At 39.6% G+C, this 18,337-nt stretch overlaps 1 protein-coding gene across 2 annotated transcripts in view; it reads left to right on the top strand.

Moving 5' to 3' along the window:
* Positions 1 to 18,337, top strand: part of CEP85L (centrosomal protein 85 like) — a 215,605-nt gene that overhangs the window by 26,769 nt on the left and 170,499 nt on the right. Inside the window, exon 1 of one of the 2 annotated variants that reach the window (XM_042939702.1) lies at positions 17,320 to 17,455. The exons of the other annotated variant lie outside the window; for it this stretch is intronic. Within the exon in view, the coding sequence (XP_042795636.1) occupies positions 17,383 to 17,455 (73 nt within the window). The 5' untranslated portion in view covers positions 17,320 to 17,382. Of the gene's footprint in view, positions 1 to 17,319; positions 17,456 to 18,337 lie in introns of those variants that run through there. 2 annotated transcript variants of the gene reach the window in all.

Below are 18,337 nucleotides of genomic sequence, written 5' to 3'. Positions count from 1 at the left end.
TTTATTTTGAGGAAGTTCCAAAAGTTTATTTTTGCCCTTATTTCCCTTACCTCAGGATACATATCTAGAAAAATGTTGCCTTGCCAATGTTAGAGAAATTACTGCCTGTGCTCTCTTAAAGGATTTCCATGGTTTTAGGTCTTACATTTAGGTCTTCAATCCATTTTGAGTTTATTTTTGTGTACGGTGAAAGAAAATCGTCCAGTTTCATTCTTTTGCATGTAGCTGTCCAATTTCCCCAACACCATTTGTTCAAGAGGTTGTCTTTTTCCCATTGTATATTCATTCTTCCTTTGTCAATTGTGGGTTTATTTCTGGGTTTTCTATTCTATTCCATTGATATGTGTCTATTTTTATGCCAGTACCATGCTGTTTTAATTACCACAACTTTGTAATACAACTTGAATTCATTTTTCTTTTTCAACATTGCTTTGGCTAGTCAAGGTCTTTTGTGGTTCCATACAAATTTTAGGACTGTTTGTTTCAGTTCTGTGAAAAATTCTGTTAGCATTTTGATAAGGATTGTGTTAAATCTTTAGATTGGTTTGGGTAGTATAGACATTTTAACAATATTTGTTCTTCCAACCCATGAACATGGAATGCCTTTCAATTTCTTTGTGTTGTCTTCAGTTTCATTCATCAGGGTTTTACAGTTTTCAGAATACAGGTCTTTCACCTCTTTGGTTAAGCTTATTCCTAGATATTGTATTGTTTTTGGTGCAATTATAAATGGGATTGTTTTCTTAATTTCACTCTCTGCTGCTTCATTATTAGTATATAAGAATGCAACAGATTTCTGCACATTGATTTTGTATCCTGCAACTTTACTGAATTCATTTATCAGTTCTAGAAGTTATTTGGTGGAGTCTTTAGGGTTTTCTATATATTTGGTAACATCATTGGTCTCCTGTCTACCAAGGCACTGCAAATCCTTGTTAGTTGGATCAAAGAGGACAAAATCTATTGAACTAAACCTGACTTTCTAAAGTCAGAAAACTAGAATTTGGAGTATTTTTTTAAAAAAAATCTACTATGTGTTTGCTTAAGGAAATCGACAACTTTGAGAGGTGGCCCTGGGGAGATGCTTGCTCTGTCCAACTCAATAGATTATTGTCAAGATCAAATTAGATTATGTAGCACCTAATTATATAAATAATAAATGGGGGCTGGCCAGTCAGTATTTTAGTAAAATCTTCCCAGTTGAAGCCTAATCCTTAGCTGATGCAGTACTAGAAATACATAGGTTTCCTAGAGTTACACTGACTTGGGTGACTTCCAGCTCTCCAGACTCACAGTGCCTTGTGAGACAAGGTATAAAAGGTCTGTACAGTGGATTGGTTGGAAGTGGTGGCCTAATTTTAAGATTTGCCTCTGCCATTTTAGTGAATCATTTAAGCTCTCTGGGCCTCAGTTCTTTGTGAATAGAGAAATGGACCAATATTTCAGAGGTGTTTACTTTTTGCAGTGGACCTCTTTTTTTTTTCTTGAATGAAATCTTCTTGAGATTCTCCAGTATATAAACCGAATACAAAACAATGCACAGTTTTCATGCAATTTAAAACTTGCTGTTTGCAAGTGAGGCCCTAGGAATATAGCTCAAAAACCACTGCTTTGGTTCATATTTAAGATCCATTTTATAAGTGAAGATGTCTATTTATTAATTTAAAATGAGAGATGTTCCTGTCCAAAGAATTGCTAATTGTTATCTTCATGGGACATCTTGCCCTAATGGTCATGTCCACTCAGGAAACCAAACTTTAGATTGGAGCTTTGAGCATAAAATAAATCAAAGCAAGTTCTATATTCTTGAAGAATGGTACTATCAAGCAGTGATGATCCAATGTAATGCCTCCTTTATAGTAATAATTTTTTTCTCTAAAGAACTTGACAGAGAATTCTAGAATCTCAGCACTATCCTCCATAGATCAGTATTGGAAAAAACATTCTTTGTGATCTTACCATTTAACCTGCCTTTTTAGCCTTCATGTAGATCTAAATACTCCTTTTGATGTGACCTCTTAACACTCAGAATATGAATCATGAACTCCAGGCTGAGAACTTTTCAGGTCATCATGTGTTTGAATGCTCTTTGTAGAATCTTGGTGGGGAGGCCACGTGGGTGGTCACTCAGACTCTGCTTATCTATTTTTTTTATGTTGGAGGGTTTGCTTCCACTGAAGAGAGAGCCATTTCTCTTTCTCCAAAGACAAATTCTTAGACATTTCTTATATATATTGATCTTAAGTAGGACTTTATCAAGCTTTAAGTATCAGCAAATGTGTAATGTTCTGACAAATGAGTCATGTTATAGTGTGCACTAGACTGTACGTTCCCCACAAGATTCTGAGCTACTCCAGGACCTGGGTGTGAAGGATTCATCTTTCTTCGGTCAGTGCCTAACTGTACCTGACATACAGAAGACACGATAGATAAATCTTGAATGACTACCTAAATAAATTAAATGAAATTCTAGCAACTCATTCAATAAGAAAAGGCTCAATTACATTATAATTTTCAAAAGCAGCATTTATAAAGGTTATCATGCTGTTTTGTCACTGAGGAAATCTAGTTCATACCTTCAGACCCCACAATGCTCCTGCACTCTCATGGCTTCAGAAAATGTGAGTTTCCAAACCACACTGGGGTCATTGTCATGGTACAGACTGAACTGTCACCCAGTTCTGCCCCCATTTCCAGCCACAGAAAGGACTGAGGGGATCTAGAGCATGTAACTGGTAGAGCACTGTAGCTAATGATTAGAACCATATAGACTGACTTTCTGGGTTCCAATCTTGACCTTTCCATTTGTTAGCTATGTGACTCTGGGCAAATTACCTACTATCTCTGTACCTGTGAAGTTGATAGTAGCTAATTTGAGGGTTTCATGAACTAATGCCCCTAAAGCTATTAGAACAGAGCCAGGCATGTTGTAAACATTCAGTAAGTATTGACTCTCTCATATATCCATCCTGGTTTAATAGGAGGAGGATAAGTTTTGAGTTAGGTAGCCAAGTTTTAATTCATGTTCTGGCCCTTTTTCTTGGGTAATCACTTAATTTCACTAACCTTGTTTCATCTTGTATAAAATGTGGATAATAGCATAGCATTGGGGGAGGGGGTGCTATTTAAAACTACACCAGACTGCAAGCCTTCTGATTCCTCATACTCTAAGTGTAGCAAAACACCCTGATGGGTCTGCTTTGGAGGAGAGCAAGGAAGCCCCAGACAGAGAACCAAAGTGTCTTCCATGATTAGCAAGTATTTTGAGCATCCTAGAGCTTGAGATGAAAGCATCAACCTCAGGAAGGGGAGAAATCAGCAAAATAGCCCAGTCTGTAGCTCTATTTGGGGTAGTAGTCTTAACATCGGATATTGAGTTGTCACTTTGGCACCACATTCCTTATCTTTTCACCTGAACATAAAAAAAAAAATGTCTGTTACACACACAGGCATATGTGGGTGATACTTTGGGAGTGACAAAATTGGGGTGATGTGTTCACGGTACTGACTAAGGCAATACAACAGAAGGGAAGGCAAACACAAGAGGGATGTAGAGGGGAGTTGGATGATCTGGCCCGTGCAGGAAAACAGAATGTGAGGAGAGAAAGAGAAACCTGGAGAAGTGGGGAGGAACAGCAGATTTCTCACCAGTGTATGAGATGGCAAGGGAACACTTTTATTTTTAAAAGGATAAAGAAAGCTAAAGTTAGTAGAACCTAAGAACCCTGGCATTTGAGATCGATACTCAGCAGGATTCTTAGCACAATGTGAGTTCATGGACATAAACTCCTAGCACAAAGTAATCCTTCTGTGAATGATAACCATCATCATTCATCCCGTCAATTCATATATTATTCAATGAGTGTTTACCTAACCCAAGGAAGCTGGGCAAGGAACAGCTGGCATATGTGGGGGGCAGTGGAGCATACAGACTCATTCATCTTGCCCCTGTGGGAGACTTACCTACTCACCACAGCTCCACCCCTGACCTCCCGGCTCCTTTCTGCACAAGGAAATACACTCCGTGAAGGAACAACATCGCCTTTCAGGAGTGCCAGGGTGGTGTTCTTTGAGGAACACAGGCGGGCTTGTGTGATTTTTCCTAAGTCATGTTCATGCTTAAGAGAATGCCTGTAGACAGAAAGTTAAAAATCATTTCATTAATCAACTCAGTTAAGGTAAGAGTAACAAGCCAGAGTTCTAAAAACATGCAGTTATTTTGCCCATGATCCATTTTCCAGTAAGTGACTACCAAGATAGCTGGAGCACAAGAATAGGTAACGGCTTTGTTTTCCCAAGATGTAGTCATTGTGATTATTTTTAGATGAAAGATTTGGAGCCAGAAGCACAGCTCATAATTATGTTGCTATGATTCTACAACCAGTTGTTTTGTGGAATTAATTCAACCATGACAACTTTAAAGTCATTGCATTTTCTGAAAAAGAATCAGAAGATAAAAACTGAAAATAAAACATGAAGTGCTGTTGCCTACCTCATATCTTTCTACTGTTTGAAGCTTGCCTGCCCCCTTCCCCTAGACCCTCCTCTAGGCCTAGTTCTACAAATTATTAAAGCCATTGGTGGCTCCTTCTTTGGGACACTCTCCTAAAGACCCCAGCATGATGGACCTCCCCTCCTCTGAACTCCTCAACTGACTGTGGATTGTTTATAGTCTTCTTTGAAGCTCCTCGTCCTCTCCCTTGAATTCTAGTTTATTTTCAGACATAACTCATTATTTCCAAAGCTGAGTTTTTACCATGTAATAATTTTACATTATAGAAACAATATGGCAGGGGCACCTGGTGGCTCAGTCAGTTGAGCATCCAACTCTTGACTTAGGCTCAGGTCACGATCTCATGGTTTGTGAGATTGAGTCCTGAGTCGGGCTCTGTGCTGAGCAGTGTGGAGCCTGCTTAAGGTTCTCTCTCTCTGTCTCTCTCTCTCTCTCTCTCTGTCTCTCTCTGTCTCTCTCTGTCTCTCTCTCCCCTCCCTTTCTACCCCTCTCCCTGCTTGGTCTCTCTCTTAAAATAAATAAATAAATAAATAAATAAATAAATAAATAAATACCAAAACAAAACCCCAATATGTCAGATCATTGTTACCCAAAATTTGAAAGAGAAAGGAAAGAAAAATATTCATGATCTGATCATCCTAGTACTAGTTCCATACTCATCATTATAAGGTGTTTCTTCCTAAACATTATTCTATGCATATTTTTTCATTGATTTAATTCTAGGGGATATGCAATTTCATATTCTGACTTTTTTCAACTAATGTTACCTCACAACCATTGCACACATTGCTATATAGCCTTCATAATTAAATGTTACTTTAAAGGCTGCATAATATTAACAATTTTTAAAATTTTATATTGTTTATTACATTCCACTATTGTAAATAATACTACAGTTGACATCTTTATGCATATAGTTTTTCCAGCATGTGTATTTATATGTGAATGTGCATGCATATTTTGATAATTATTTCTTAGGATAGTGTACCAAAAGGAAATTTACTGAACCAAGGAGTATGTTTATTTTTATAGTTTTAGAAACATATTGCCAAGTTAGTTTCCAAAAGAGTTGGACCATTTTATATCACCAGAACTGTATGAGAATATTACTTTCTCTAGACTTTAACCAGATCATCTGAATTACTTTGTTTTCATATAAACAAAATAAGGTGCCATTAATTCACTGTTTTAGTTTTTTACCGTGAGTTATTTAAGTTTATTTATTTTTGAGAGAGAAAGTGTGAATGAGGGAGGGGCAGAGAGAGAGGGAGAGAGAGTGAATTCCAAGCAGGCTCCACACGGTCAGTGCAGAGCCTGATGTGGGGCTTGAACCCACAAACTGTGAAATCATGACCTAAGTTGAAGTCAGACACTCAACTGACTGAGCCACCCACGTACCCCATTACCATGAATTATTTAAAGCATGAAGAAAAATAGTAACCTATGGCCCTGTTTCATCAAATCTTAATACATTTCCATACTTTTACAGTTTTTTATAAAAATAAAATATTATATCTATGGTTAAATTCTTTGTGTAACCTCTATCCAATTCTTCTCCCCTCCTTCCTTCCTTCTCTCCACAGAGACAACTGGAATTGATGTTTACCATTTCTTTGTATTTCCATTTCCATATCTTTCAATTGTTAAATCTTTGATTACTAATGAAGTTAAACTTTTCCCCATAACACTACTATGAAAGTACTCAGGTTCTAGAATCAGGTAGAACTGGCTTTGAATTCCTGCTCTGCCAGTTGCAAACCATGTTTCCTTCGACTTCCCTGTGCCTCAGTTTCCTCATCCATAAAATGGAGATAATAATAATCATTCCTACTATGCTTTATCATGTTGTTATGAAGATTACATGGAACAGGGCAGGTAAAATCTTTGGTGCGGTGCTCAGCACTGGATAATACTTTTCATTATCACCCTAGTTTCTCTTTTGAATTATCTGCCCTTTGTTTTCCTTAAAAAGATTAAATTATCTAAAATTTGCAAAACACTTCATCAAACATGATCACTTTTGCTCCTCACAACAGCTTTATGGGATAATACTGCAAAGTCCCATTTGATAAATGAGGCAGGGAGCAGGGCCATGTCTGAACCTGGGTCTCTGGGGCTGGTACCTCACCTTTCACGCTTAGGTTGTTGCCCTCTTGTTAACCTCTGAAAGTTAACAAGCAGTTTTATGATACAATATTGTTGGCCCAGGAGGTAGTTTTTAGTATTACTTTTTTAGCACAATCATTATAGATAGATCGCAGTTTCTCATTTGTAATTGTTTTCTATTTTTTCTGAATATTCTGTATGAAATATTTATAGCTTCTATAAATCTAGATGTACTCTTAAGTTCAACAACAACAAAAAATGTTATGAATTATATTATACTTACATTGTTAGAGATTTAAGATCTCCAGGCTTGGTATTCCTTTACCTGAGGGGGTTTTTTTTTTTGTTTTTTTTTTTTTGTTGTTTTTTTTATAAGACAAAGTAAAGATCTTAAGCAATTTCTGTATCTGAATTTCCATCCTTTAATGAATTGACCCTAAACATTTTAACTAAAATAACCCCATAATGGTCCTGAGTATTTATGAATAGTTAGCTGGTGTAGGATTAAAATTTTAGGATTTATGGGGTGCCTGGATGGCTCAGTTGGTTAAACATCTGACTCTTGATTTCTGCTCAGGTCATGATCTCACAGTTCATGAGTTCAGGCCCCACATTGGGCTCTGTGCTGACATCGTAGAGCCTGCTTGGGGTTCTCTCTCTCTCCCTCTCTCTTCTGCCCCTCCCCTGCCTGTGCATGCACTCTCTGTCTCCTCTCTCTTTTTCTCAAATGAACATTTAAAAAAATTAAAACTTTAGGATTTACAAAAATTTAATTTTATAAGAAAAGAATAATAAGTCATATTTCATGAAACCTTAACTTTCATTATTTTTTTTCAAGGTACACGAAAGAAGTACTCTGGATATAGAGTATAATCCTCTCTTGCATGAATTAATAGGACACATTAATAAATACTAGTTTTGTTTATACATTCAACTATAAGAACATTTTAAGGGGACATTTTATGGTAATCATGTTTTTCCCAGTTTATCAATGCTCATTTTTTTCTTTGAATATTTTGACACTTTTCACATTAAATGACGTCCTCCTTATCATATTAAAAAAAATCAGATTCAAAGAACCCAAGAGAGGTGAGAGTTAATGAGGCAGCTACAGACAGCATTACAAAGCCCCTGGGCATAGTGGGACAAGGGAACTTTAATGGCAACTGGAATAGCAAAGAGCATCCCCAGACTCAGTAAAAGTGTGAGTTACAGACATATGATCCTGCAAAGGCTATTTACTGAAATAAATACCCAAGTATTTTGAAAAGACCAATATAGATCCTGCAAACCTAAATCCAGTGTTTGTTTTGTTTGTTTGTTTCCAATAGGAGAATAATCTGGTACTTTTTTCTCCCAGAAACCACAGGGTTCAGTATGGGTTACTGGGAGTCTATAAAAACCATCACTTTATAAATGACAGTCTGGCTGTCACCTGGCAATCTGCCACTTCGCCCAGCTACTCACTGTAGCAATACTCTGGGTCTGGCCCTTTGCCAGTATCTGAAAAGGGATCAAGGCATATGAGCTTCACGGTGGCTCTCGAAGTCTCCTTCTTCTGGCACCTTCTCTGGGAGGCAGGCTGTCACCTCAGCAGAAAGCCACTTTGCAGCCTACAAACATTACTTTCCAACAGAGGTTGTATTAGCAGGAGAATGCCCACATGTACCGAAACATTTTAAGGAAATTCATTTTAAGTCCCTGGATGAAAAGGCAACAGGAAAACTCCAGTGCCTGGTACCAGCTTCCCGTGTGGCAGGTAGGTACCCTAAAGGGTGATGACTACCTCGGTCCTGGAAATATGGAGACGCACACTTTCATCGGCTAGCTATGACTCATTTCCTCTAAGAAATTTTAAGCAGTCTGTTCTAAAAGATGGTATGTGGGAAGATGAAAATTCTTTTAAAAAAATTATGTGGTAAAACCCAAACTCAAAACTGGAGCAAAAGTGGCATTGTTCTTCTATGCATCTGAGTTTCTAGAAACAGCTTTAGGCAGCAGGCTCAGGAGCTGGATGAATTCAGGGGCCATTTTAGGGCAAGCCAGGGTGGGATTAGATGTTCCATTCTGCACTGTTCTCCTAAGCCTGCCATGATCTGAAATTTAGCTCTTGGGCCTGGGCCAGAACCAGATTGACATTCAAAAGTGAGCAAAGAAGTCAGCAGCGTTCAGGCAATCGCTGTGCAGAATTCTCTGGATAATGACTTTCTCTCTTTTTTCCCCCCAATGCTGATCAAATGCGTCCAACTCATCCCCCTCTTTAGTGTCTCTATAGGTCCCTCCTGCTGAGATCATATGTTTTTTTTTAGATTATGAAAATAAATGCTAACTGCTATCTCTATCTTTTGGTCCCAGTTGAAGACAGTTATTCTTCAGTGATCTTTCATGGAATAAATAACTTGCCTAAATTTTCTAAGGCTAAGTTTGCTCCATAACTTCATCAGGAAATTATCTGTAATGAAAAAAAAAATAAAAAAGAACCTAGTTAATTAATATGAAGACCAAGTAATGTAAAAATTTGTATAATAACCCAATTAGGAAAATGTCATATAATTTCATATATATAACTTATATACATGCATATGTATGTATATGTATATGTAATTTATTTTGTCATCACTTATAGTACATGTATGAAGAGTGAATTTAATTGTAGTTCCTTTGTTCATTGTTAATTCTTCTTATATTCTCTGTGAGCACTTATGATAATGAATGTGTTTGATATTCAGGTGGCTTTTCTGTGATTTCATTTTGCAGTTCAGTAATTGGAGATTCAAGGTTCATTAAAGACAGAAGTCTCAATTACTGTAATGAAAGTATAAATTAGTTATTCTGCTAGGTTTTAAAAAACTTGTAAGTCTTTCTGTGTTGTAAGAAAAGTCTGTGAAATGTTATTCTTTCCATCTTCAGTTTTAGATAGTTAAAAATGTTAAAAATGGATTCCCTGAACATAACATTGTGAAAATATTAGAAATGTTTAAGAAATACCTTGTTTGTGGCTCAAAGTAGAGGAAAAAAAGGCCAATTTTAATTAATTAATTTTAATTTAGTTCAGATATGTTCAAATATAAGGTGATGTCCTTTTTCCAGATGCATTTTCAAAAATGGGTTGAAAATGGGACAACTTGATATGCTAAAATTTTGAGATATAAGTGAAACAGATAAGTAGCCACACAATGTTAGTTTATTTATATATATTTAACATTAATTCAAATATGTTGCTTTTTTCCACTGTCATATTTAACATATATTTACAACCACTACAATGTAATAATTGTTTCACTACATTTTATTTTACTTATTATTATTTTTTAATGTTTGTTTACTTTTTGAGAGACACAGAGCATGAGCGGGGGAGGGGCAGAGAGAGAGCAAGACCCAGAATCTAAAGCAAGCTCCAGGCTCTGAGTTGTCAGTACAGAGCCCAATGTGGGGCTTGAGTTTACAAACTGAGATCATGACCTGAGCTGAAGTCAGATGCTTAGCTGACTGAGCCACCCAGGCGCCCCTGTTTCACTACACTTTAAAGTGATCTTTAAAAGTTCACTGATCTTTTTTTTAAAAAATACAGATTCCAAATTTTGCAGATTGAATTTAAGTCAGGCTAAATGACTTCTTCAATCAATATGTTGTTGGTCAAAATAATTAAGAGAGTAACCCATAATATGAGAGGCTGTAAGCACTGGAGTACAGAGTGACTCCACCTTTCCTTAGAGATAATTTGGGTTAGAAAAACCTCAGACAACACTTACCTTATTGATATATATATATATGTTCACACAATAGAAATTTTAAAAGCTATAAAAGTTTATAGTGAAGTAAGTCAATCTTTCACACATGTCTCTAGTTTTCCCTACCCTACTTAGGTACTCAACAAATATTTACTAAATGAGTAAGTCATGATTATTTTTATACTATCTTCTTTCTGTTTTTGAAAATATGTATTATTTTTATAATCAGAAAAAAAGATACGAAATCAGTTTCTCCATAAACCTGAAAATTGCAGCTAGACTTGTGTTTTGTTTTCTGAACATAATACTTGTTAAAATTCCAGACCTCCATTGAAATTTTAGCAAAAAGTTCTGATCCTTAAATCAGTCCAGATCATTCTAGGAATTGTTTTAGTGCTGTTAACTCTACAATTTTAGAGATCACTGTTTTCTTCTATTGTATGAGCAATATGGAGAAAATTCTTTGGATGAAAACTTACCAAAGTTAACAGAGTTATTGAATTGAATTCTCTTCTACTACCTAGAAGAAAGAAAGCTACTATGAAAACCATGTTCACCTTTGAAAATTATTTGAGCCGCAAAGTTGCGACCAATTAATGACTCTTAATTAGCTAAAATCCTGTTAATCTCAGTGAACACGGCAAATTTCACACATTTGTTGTTTGCTCCTGAAGTACTTTGGATAGTGGCAAATCTTTCTCATTGGGGCAGCAATTGCCAGGACCCCAGCCCAATTGGGGCTACTCAGAACTTTCCCTTAGGAGTCTGTGTGCCCAAGTGGCATTCTGAGTCCACATAAACCTGTTGTTCCTCTAGGGGCGCCTGGATGGCTCAGTTGGTTAAGCGTCTGACTTGGGCTTGGGTCATGATCTCATGGTTCCTTGGATTCTGTGTCTCCCTCTCGCTCTCTGCCCCTCCCCCCCTTTGACCCCAACTTGTGCTGATGCTCTCTCTGAAAAATGAATAAACATTTAAAAAACCCCCGAAACTGTCATTCCTCTTGATCCTGCCTTCGTCTGCTATTCAAAATGTAAGGTGCTTGCGTATCTATACTATTGTATAGTTTCAGTCCATGTTGCTATGTGCTGCCTTCCTGGTAACCCATCCTTTGTTTTCTGCCCTTGGAAACATTTTCATCGTGCTTTACAGAACCCCCACCTTACTATTTAAAATGAACAAATCCAACTCCCTTATATCTTCAAAGATTGTTGCAGTTGTGTTCTCCGGGAAGCAGATGTTAAAATGGAGTTAGGAGTGCAAGAGGTTTATTGGAAGATAACACCTGTGAAAGATGCAATAGGATTGCAAAGACTCAGACCCTAGTGCATATCTGGCCAGGTCACAGTCAACCCAATAGAGAGCTAGAAAACAAAAACTGATGATTACAAGGGTTCTGCATTGGAAAGAATGGCATGTCTCTGCCATGTTCAGTCACAGGCTGGGGCGATCCAGGAAAAGTGTGGCCTCCACTCAAAAGCTGAGGCAGATCCCTCCCTCAGGTGCTAACTGCTGGAAACTGTCAGTCAACTGCATTCCTTGTGGCTGAACATCAAAGTCTTTCCTGAAGGGAGATCAGAGACAGACATGCAACTCCAATGCTGCCTCATAGATTAATTCCTCCACTGCCCCACTTCTGAAATCTTAAGCCCCACGACATTCTCCCCACTTACCCTAATGCCCCATCTTTCCACCCTTCACTCCCTTATTGTCATTGTATTTGCTTTGCGATTTCATGGGAATCTTCCACTCCCTTATTCCTTCAACCTTCTGTCAATGTTTCAGCTGTCTCTTGATTTCACTGTTTTCCCCAGATAGGATAGACCCAGATTCCCATCACTTCACTCATTCTCCAGCCAGTATCCTTGAATTTTTTGCCCCCTTTCCGTAAGTGCCCACATCACAAAATCCTGTTCTACTATCTGCCTTCTTTATTCCTATACTCAAACTGCTGGGTGCAGCTAAAGAAAATCATACAACACCACAGATTAATGTCACATGGTTTCCAATCTTAGCTGAACCCTAAACATTATACAGAAATCCTATAATTAGGCACTTCCTTCTCACATGGCATGTGAAGAAAAATCTTATAATTTGTTTTGCAACATATTAAAGAGCATGATGGGAAAAGCATGGGCTTTGGGATCATACGGATTAGATCTGAATCCTAGCTCTTTACTGCCTGTATGACCTTACTTCTCTGGGTCTTTTTCTCCCAATCTTTAAAATGGAGCTAATATTGACTATTAATGACAGATTGTTTTATTCATTTATTTAAAAAATTTTAATTCCAGTGTAACTAACATATAGTATTATATTAGTTTCAGGTGTACAATATTATGACTCAGCAATTCTATGCATTACTCAGTGTTCATTGTCATAAGTGTACTCTTAATCCCTTTCATCTATTTCACCCATCCCCCACCAACCTCCCCTCTGGTAACCACCAGTTTGTTCTCTATATTAAGTGTCAGTTTTTGGTCTGTCTCTTCTATCTTTTGTTCATCTTTAAAAAAAATTATTTTTTATTTTTGTTTTGATGACAGATGGTTGTGAGGATTACATAAAACATTTAACTGGTTTAGTAAGAGGTCTCAAATCACTTAAATATATATATTCTAATGTCCCACTACTGTTACCAACTGTACTTTGTTGAAAACCCACTTTTCTACTGAATTTATCTCAATCCAATCCATAATGTTCTGGCCACTTTAAGTTATTAAAACAGTCCTCTTCTCCACTAGTGCAGGTTAGATGGGAGACTGTGTGTGTGTGTGTGTGTGTGTGTGTGTGTGTGTGTTTAGTGAAGGCATGAGCTGCTTTCTTGGACTGCACACTTTACTCCATGCACTTACCTTTCTGATGTCTAAACAGGAAGACAGGGAAGAACTTGTCTTTTTGTACATTGTCAAAGTTGCTGTCCTCCTTCACTCTAAATGACCTTGTATCTTTACACATGTATGAAGTGCCATTCACAAATATGTCAGTCCTAAGCAGTTTCAGTAAACATTGATGGTACCGTGGAACACTTAAATTTGTCTTTTGTTTAAATTCCATCCCTCTCAGCATTGCCTCCCACTCAAAGGACTGCTCCATGATTTAGTGGTCCATTTCTTACCTACTTTCTCATTGGCCATTGCAGCCCAACTTTGGAGCCAAAGATACAGGTGGGATTCATTTTCTGTATCTCCCAGGAATCATGGAGTTGAGATTAGGTATCCTTACCTTCTTGGCCTGGCCACATCACAGATGAGGAAAGTGAGGTACAGACAGATTGAATAACCTTTATGTCTTCTATTTACCTTTCTATAGTTGAATGTATCTGCTAGGACTATAAATAAGATTTTCCAAATCCATTGTTAAAAGAACGAGTTTCTTAGTTTTCTTTTTTTCATTATTATAAATGATTATTTGAGATTACAACCACCCATAATAAATTCAGTAACTTGTCATTTTTGTGACCTGGAAGAGGTTATATATCACGGTCCTTGTAACACTCTTGGTACACCAGAATTATCTGTTCCTTGGAAGTTTTTAGTCTTCATCCACAAATCTGTCCCTCTAAAGTGGCAATTGTTCTTTAGGAGCTATTTAAATTGTTATCGGATGGTTTAATTTTTCTATATTTTGTTGGTTTTGATATTTTATGTTTCTATAAACATTAACTTCTCTTGAAGTTTCCTCATATTATGCACAAGATAGATTGTCTTCTCATTTTAAAATATCAGTTTTATCCTTTGTTACATCACTCTTCAATTCTCTGGTTGTTGTTTGCCCAATATGATGAATTGATGTGAGAAAAATACATGTAATATAGTTTAACTTAATCAGATCAGAGATTCATATCCAAATAATATTTTTAAAGTTTATTTATTTTGAGAGAGAGAGAGAGAGCAGGGGAGGGTCAGAAAGAGAGGGAGAGAGAATCCCAAGCAGGGTGTGTCCTCTCCGCACAGAGCCTGGCAGGTGGTGGCTTGATCTCATAAACCATGAAATCATGACCTGAGTTGAAATCAAGAGTCGAATGCTTAACTGACTGAGCTACCCAGGCGCTCTTCCAAAAGATTTACAAATGCAACATTTATTTTTGTTTTTAAATAATGTCTTTTTTTGAATACAGCATTTCATTTTATTTATTTATTTTTTTAAATTTTATTTTTAAAAATAATCTCTACACCCAACATGGGGCTTGAACTCAGAACCTCGAGATCGAGAGTCACGTGCTCCACCAACCGAGCCAGCCAGGTGCTCCTTGAATACAATATTTTAAATGAAAAGTTTAATATAGTTTGATATTAAATATGGTGTTGTTTTGTACTATTTTACTCTTTTGTGATCTGCTTTATATTTTTTAAAAGTCCCCTCCCAAGATATTAAGTATCTAAATTTCACCTAAGCACGTGTATTTGTATACACACACACAAACATACACGGTCACTATTTTCATTATTTGCTTTTATTATCTCTGCTTACAAGAACAATTACTGAAATACTTAAGTTCAGGAATACTTAAGTTCAATCTTTGCTTATAAGATTTTCCTTATAGTTTTTTTTTTCATACTATCATAACAAACCAAAAATATGCCAGTTTACCACATCAGGCTTGGTAATGGTTAAGTAGTTCTTAGGCTTTCAAACCTTTGCTATGATAAATTTTAATCATTCGGAGAAACATGGGTACTGGGTGTAATATGGATATAGGGGAATCTGAGTTCAGATTCTGAGAATACAATCTATATGATTAAAAAAATGGTTGGTTACAGTTTACTTCACATACAGAATATTCTCACTTAGTATTTAGGTTATTTTAATTGCATTAGATCTGTATCCTTTCAAGTTTAATTAGTAGGAACACAAAATTTTTTATCTTTGGTGCCAACTGCCAAAGTAACATGTTTTTACTATTTCCTCTTACTCTGTAATAGGCATTTAAAATATTTTATAGTCTCAGCTTCAGATGTTCTTTTGCATGTGTAGTGGCACACCCTTCACATTGGTAAAAAACATGTAGAAAACTTGAGCAAGTGATTTTTTTTTTTCCCTAAAATACTACTTAGAATTGAATGGAGGTTGGCAGTTTTTGGAATAACAAATAAACATATTTTAAACTCACAAAAGACCAAGATTTATCTGCAATTCATACATTTCTTAGAACTGTATTAAAAAAAGTTTGGTGTTTAACAAATACTGTACCTAATATGAGACTATGGTAACTATAAATCATGAAAAAAAGGATACTGTGATATAGCTCTATAGCTTCCGATAATTCTTTTTGGAATTTATTATCATTAATTGTTAGGCTTCATTCTGAACCTCAACTGTTCAAGTTCCTAAACTTGAATGCCTAAACTATTCAAATGAGCTCATGCACATTTAAATCAGGAAAAGTAGCCAATCATATCCTTCTTTCATATTTCTGTCACTTTCTATCCTCAGAACAAAGTGACTCTTGGGCTGCCTGCTCATGATTTGGAGAAATAGTGGAACTATTGAAATAGTGGAGAAATAGTGGAAACTGCAATGAAATAAAGTACAACACAGATGTAGTAAGTAATAAACTACACAAGTAAATGTAATTTAACCTCTAAAAGTTTTAAGCAGTATTTCCCAACTCCAAAGTCTTTAAGTAGAAATAAGAGGCCTTTATTACTAACAAGCTTCTAAAACAAACAAAGGCATCACTGGACTCAAAGTCTTGTTAAGGGTAGGGACTTCCTTTTCAGTTTGTCTCTGATTTACGAGCCAGGGGTAGAACCCACTTTCTTCTACAGTGCTCTACCAATATTTATTAAATGAACTGTTTTGTATCTAAATATTGGAAGGATCCTAATATTGCCAATGAAAAGTAAGATATAAGAAAAGGCTGGTGGACCCTTTTATGCTTCCTTCCAGAATACTTACTTGCTCCTGTACTCCAGGTTTAGGTGAAGGGTGGGAACTGACCAAATGTAGGAAGAACAAGAAGGTGTAGGGTGTAAGGAAGTTACTCCCATTACAGACTTTGGTACCATTTTGATTCCTCTCTGGTTGCTTATCTGAATTCCTGGGCTACTAGATTAAAATTTACAGCTCCTCTCTGAACCCTCTGGTCTTTTTCCTTTCTGCTTTTTCCTGTGCACATTCTTGTATAGTAGGTATTTTGGTACCCTCTCCCCCCTGACCCCCCCCCCCCCCCCCCCCCCGCCACTGAATTTACGAGTTCAGGAAAACGACTTCTTTTCTGTCCCACAAAGCGACTTATAAACGATGTTTCTGGAATGTATGATGACTTTAATCCCAATCCCAAATAAGACTGGCAGTCCCTCAACCCCTCTCAGGAGAGCCTCTTAGCTCCAGTAGTTACTCAGCGAAGACAGGTCTTCCTCTTCTTTTCCAGAGAGGTGCCCCGGAGGGCTTGAGGGATTACCCAAGCGAGGGCGGTACCGAAAGTTACCGCCCCGGGCCACATTCTATTCATCCTCTTTTCTCTTCTGACCGAGCGCAAGGATGGGGAGGGAGGGATCCAGCTGGTGCTTCGAGTCTACCCACCAGTCGCGGAGTAAGCGAACCGGCGTAAGGGTACCCAGCGGCACCGGCCCGCAGTTCCCGCCCCGCGCCGCGCACGCGTTATGTAAGCGCCCGAGGCCCCGCCCCTGGCAGGCCCCGCCCCCACCCTGCCCGGCTCCGGCTCCGGCTCTGCCGGCGGAGGGGGCGGAGAGAAGCCGCAGCTGCAACTTCGCCTGGAGGCTCTGATCGTAGCCTGGGCTCAGCCGGGGACCCAGCCGCCGTCACTGCGGAGCCGCCCGCTTCCTCGGCCCGGGCCTCAGCGCAGCGGGCTCGGCCATGGCAGCCGCCACCGCCGGCGCCGCGGCGAATCTGGCCCCTGCGCTCGCCGCCAGTCTCTGAGCAGCCGTTAACCAGACCGCCCGCCCGCCCTCCTGCTGGTGCCTCCGCGGCCCCAGGTTCCGCACAAGTTTCCGCCGCCAAAGAAGCAGGAGGCGAAGGCGGGGGAGGACGGACTAGGGGAGTCGTACGCCCCCGGCCCTCCCGCCCGCTATGTGGGGGCGCTTCCTGGCCCCGGAGGCCGGCGGCCGGGACAGCCCCGGCGGAGCCCGCAGTCTCCCGGCGGGTAAGTAACGGGACAGTCCCTCCCCCGCGGCTGGTGTGGGGGTCGCGGCCGACCGCCACGCCTCGGGACCCTGCCGCCGTTCCCTTCCCTTCTCAGGCCTGCCTTCCCCCCCCCCGCCCCAGGCCGCCTCCCCGACGCCGCCGCGCGCCCGCCCGCCCCGTTTCCTCCCGGCTGCCGACACCCCGGCACCGCGGGCTGACATCTGGCGGGCCGCGTCCCCGGTCCCGTCCGACCCTGCATCGCGCGGCCGGGCGTCCAGCCTGCTCCTCCCCGGGCCGCAGCCCCGGCGCCCCAACTTCAAGCTCGCCAGGGCCTCCTCTGGTTGCGCTTTGTTGTCCGGCCTCCTCCCTTTTCCCTCGTGGGGTGTGTGGCCGACGTGGATAACGGGGCTCACGGGGACCCGAGCGGGAAGGTCGCTGCGACCGTGCTGCGGCGGCGGCTTGGGGCGCGCCTGGGAGGGCCGGGGTCTGCTGCGCCCACGCCCGCAGCTGCTACTTGGGGCGTTTTGGGGCGGGAGGAGGTTGCTGGTGATGCCATCTCCTCCATAAGTGATCCCCGAGGGGACTTCAGCCCCTCAGTGAAACCTGGTCACCTCCCCGCAGCTCTCTCTGGCGTCAGGGGAGGACACGTCCTGCATGAGCCAATCGATCTCTGAGCGGCGGGGGTGGTAATGGGTTTGCCTCTCCCTGGCCCCTTCAGGGAAAATTTGGAGATTGCCGCGTTCACTGTGTGAAGGGAGCGGTTTGTGTCGGACAGCCATTTCATGCCTGCATCGCTCAGAAGTTGTGTGGGAGCCACCAGATTGGGATAAATCCTCCCCTAATTTGGGATGAAAAAGATAAGGCTTAAAGAAAAAAAAAAGACTTGGGTTGCCTGTGACAA

Source organism: Panthera leo, chromosome B2 (genome assembly GCF_018350215.1).
Source record: "Panthera leo isolate Ple1 chromosome B2, P.leo_Ple1_pat1.1, whole genome shotgun sequence".
Classification (NCBI taxonomy): Eukaryota; Metazoa; Chordata; class Mammalia; order Carnivora; family Felidae; genus Panthera; species Panthera leo.
This window is presented reverse-complemented; position numbering and strand designations above follow the sequence as displayed.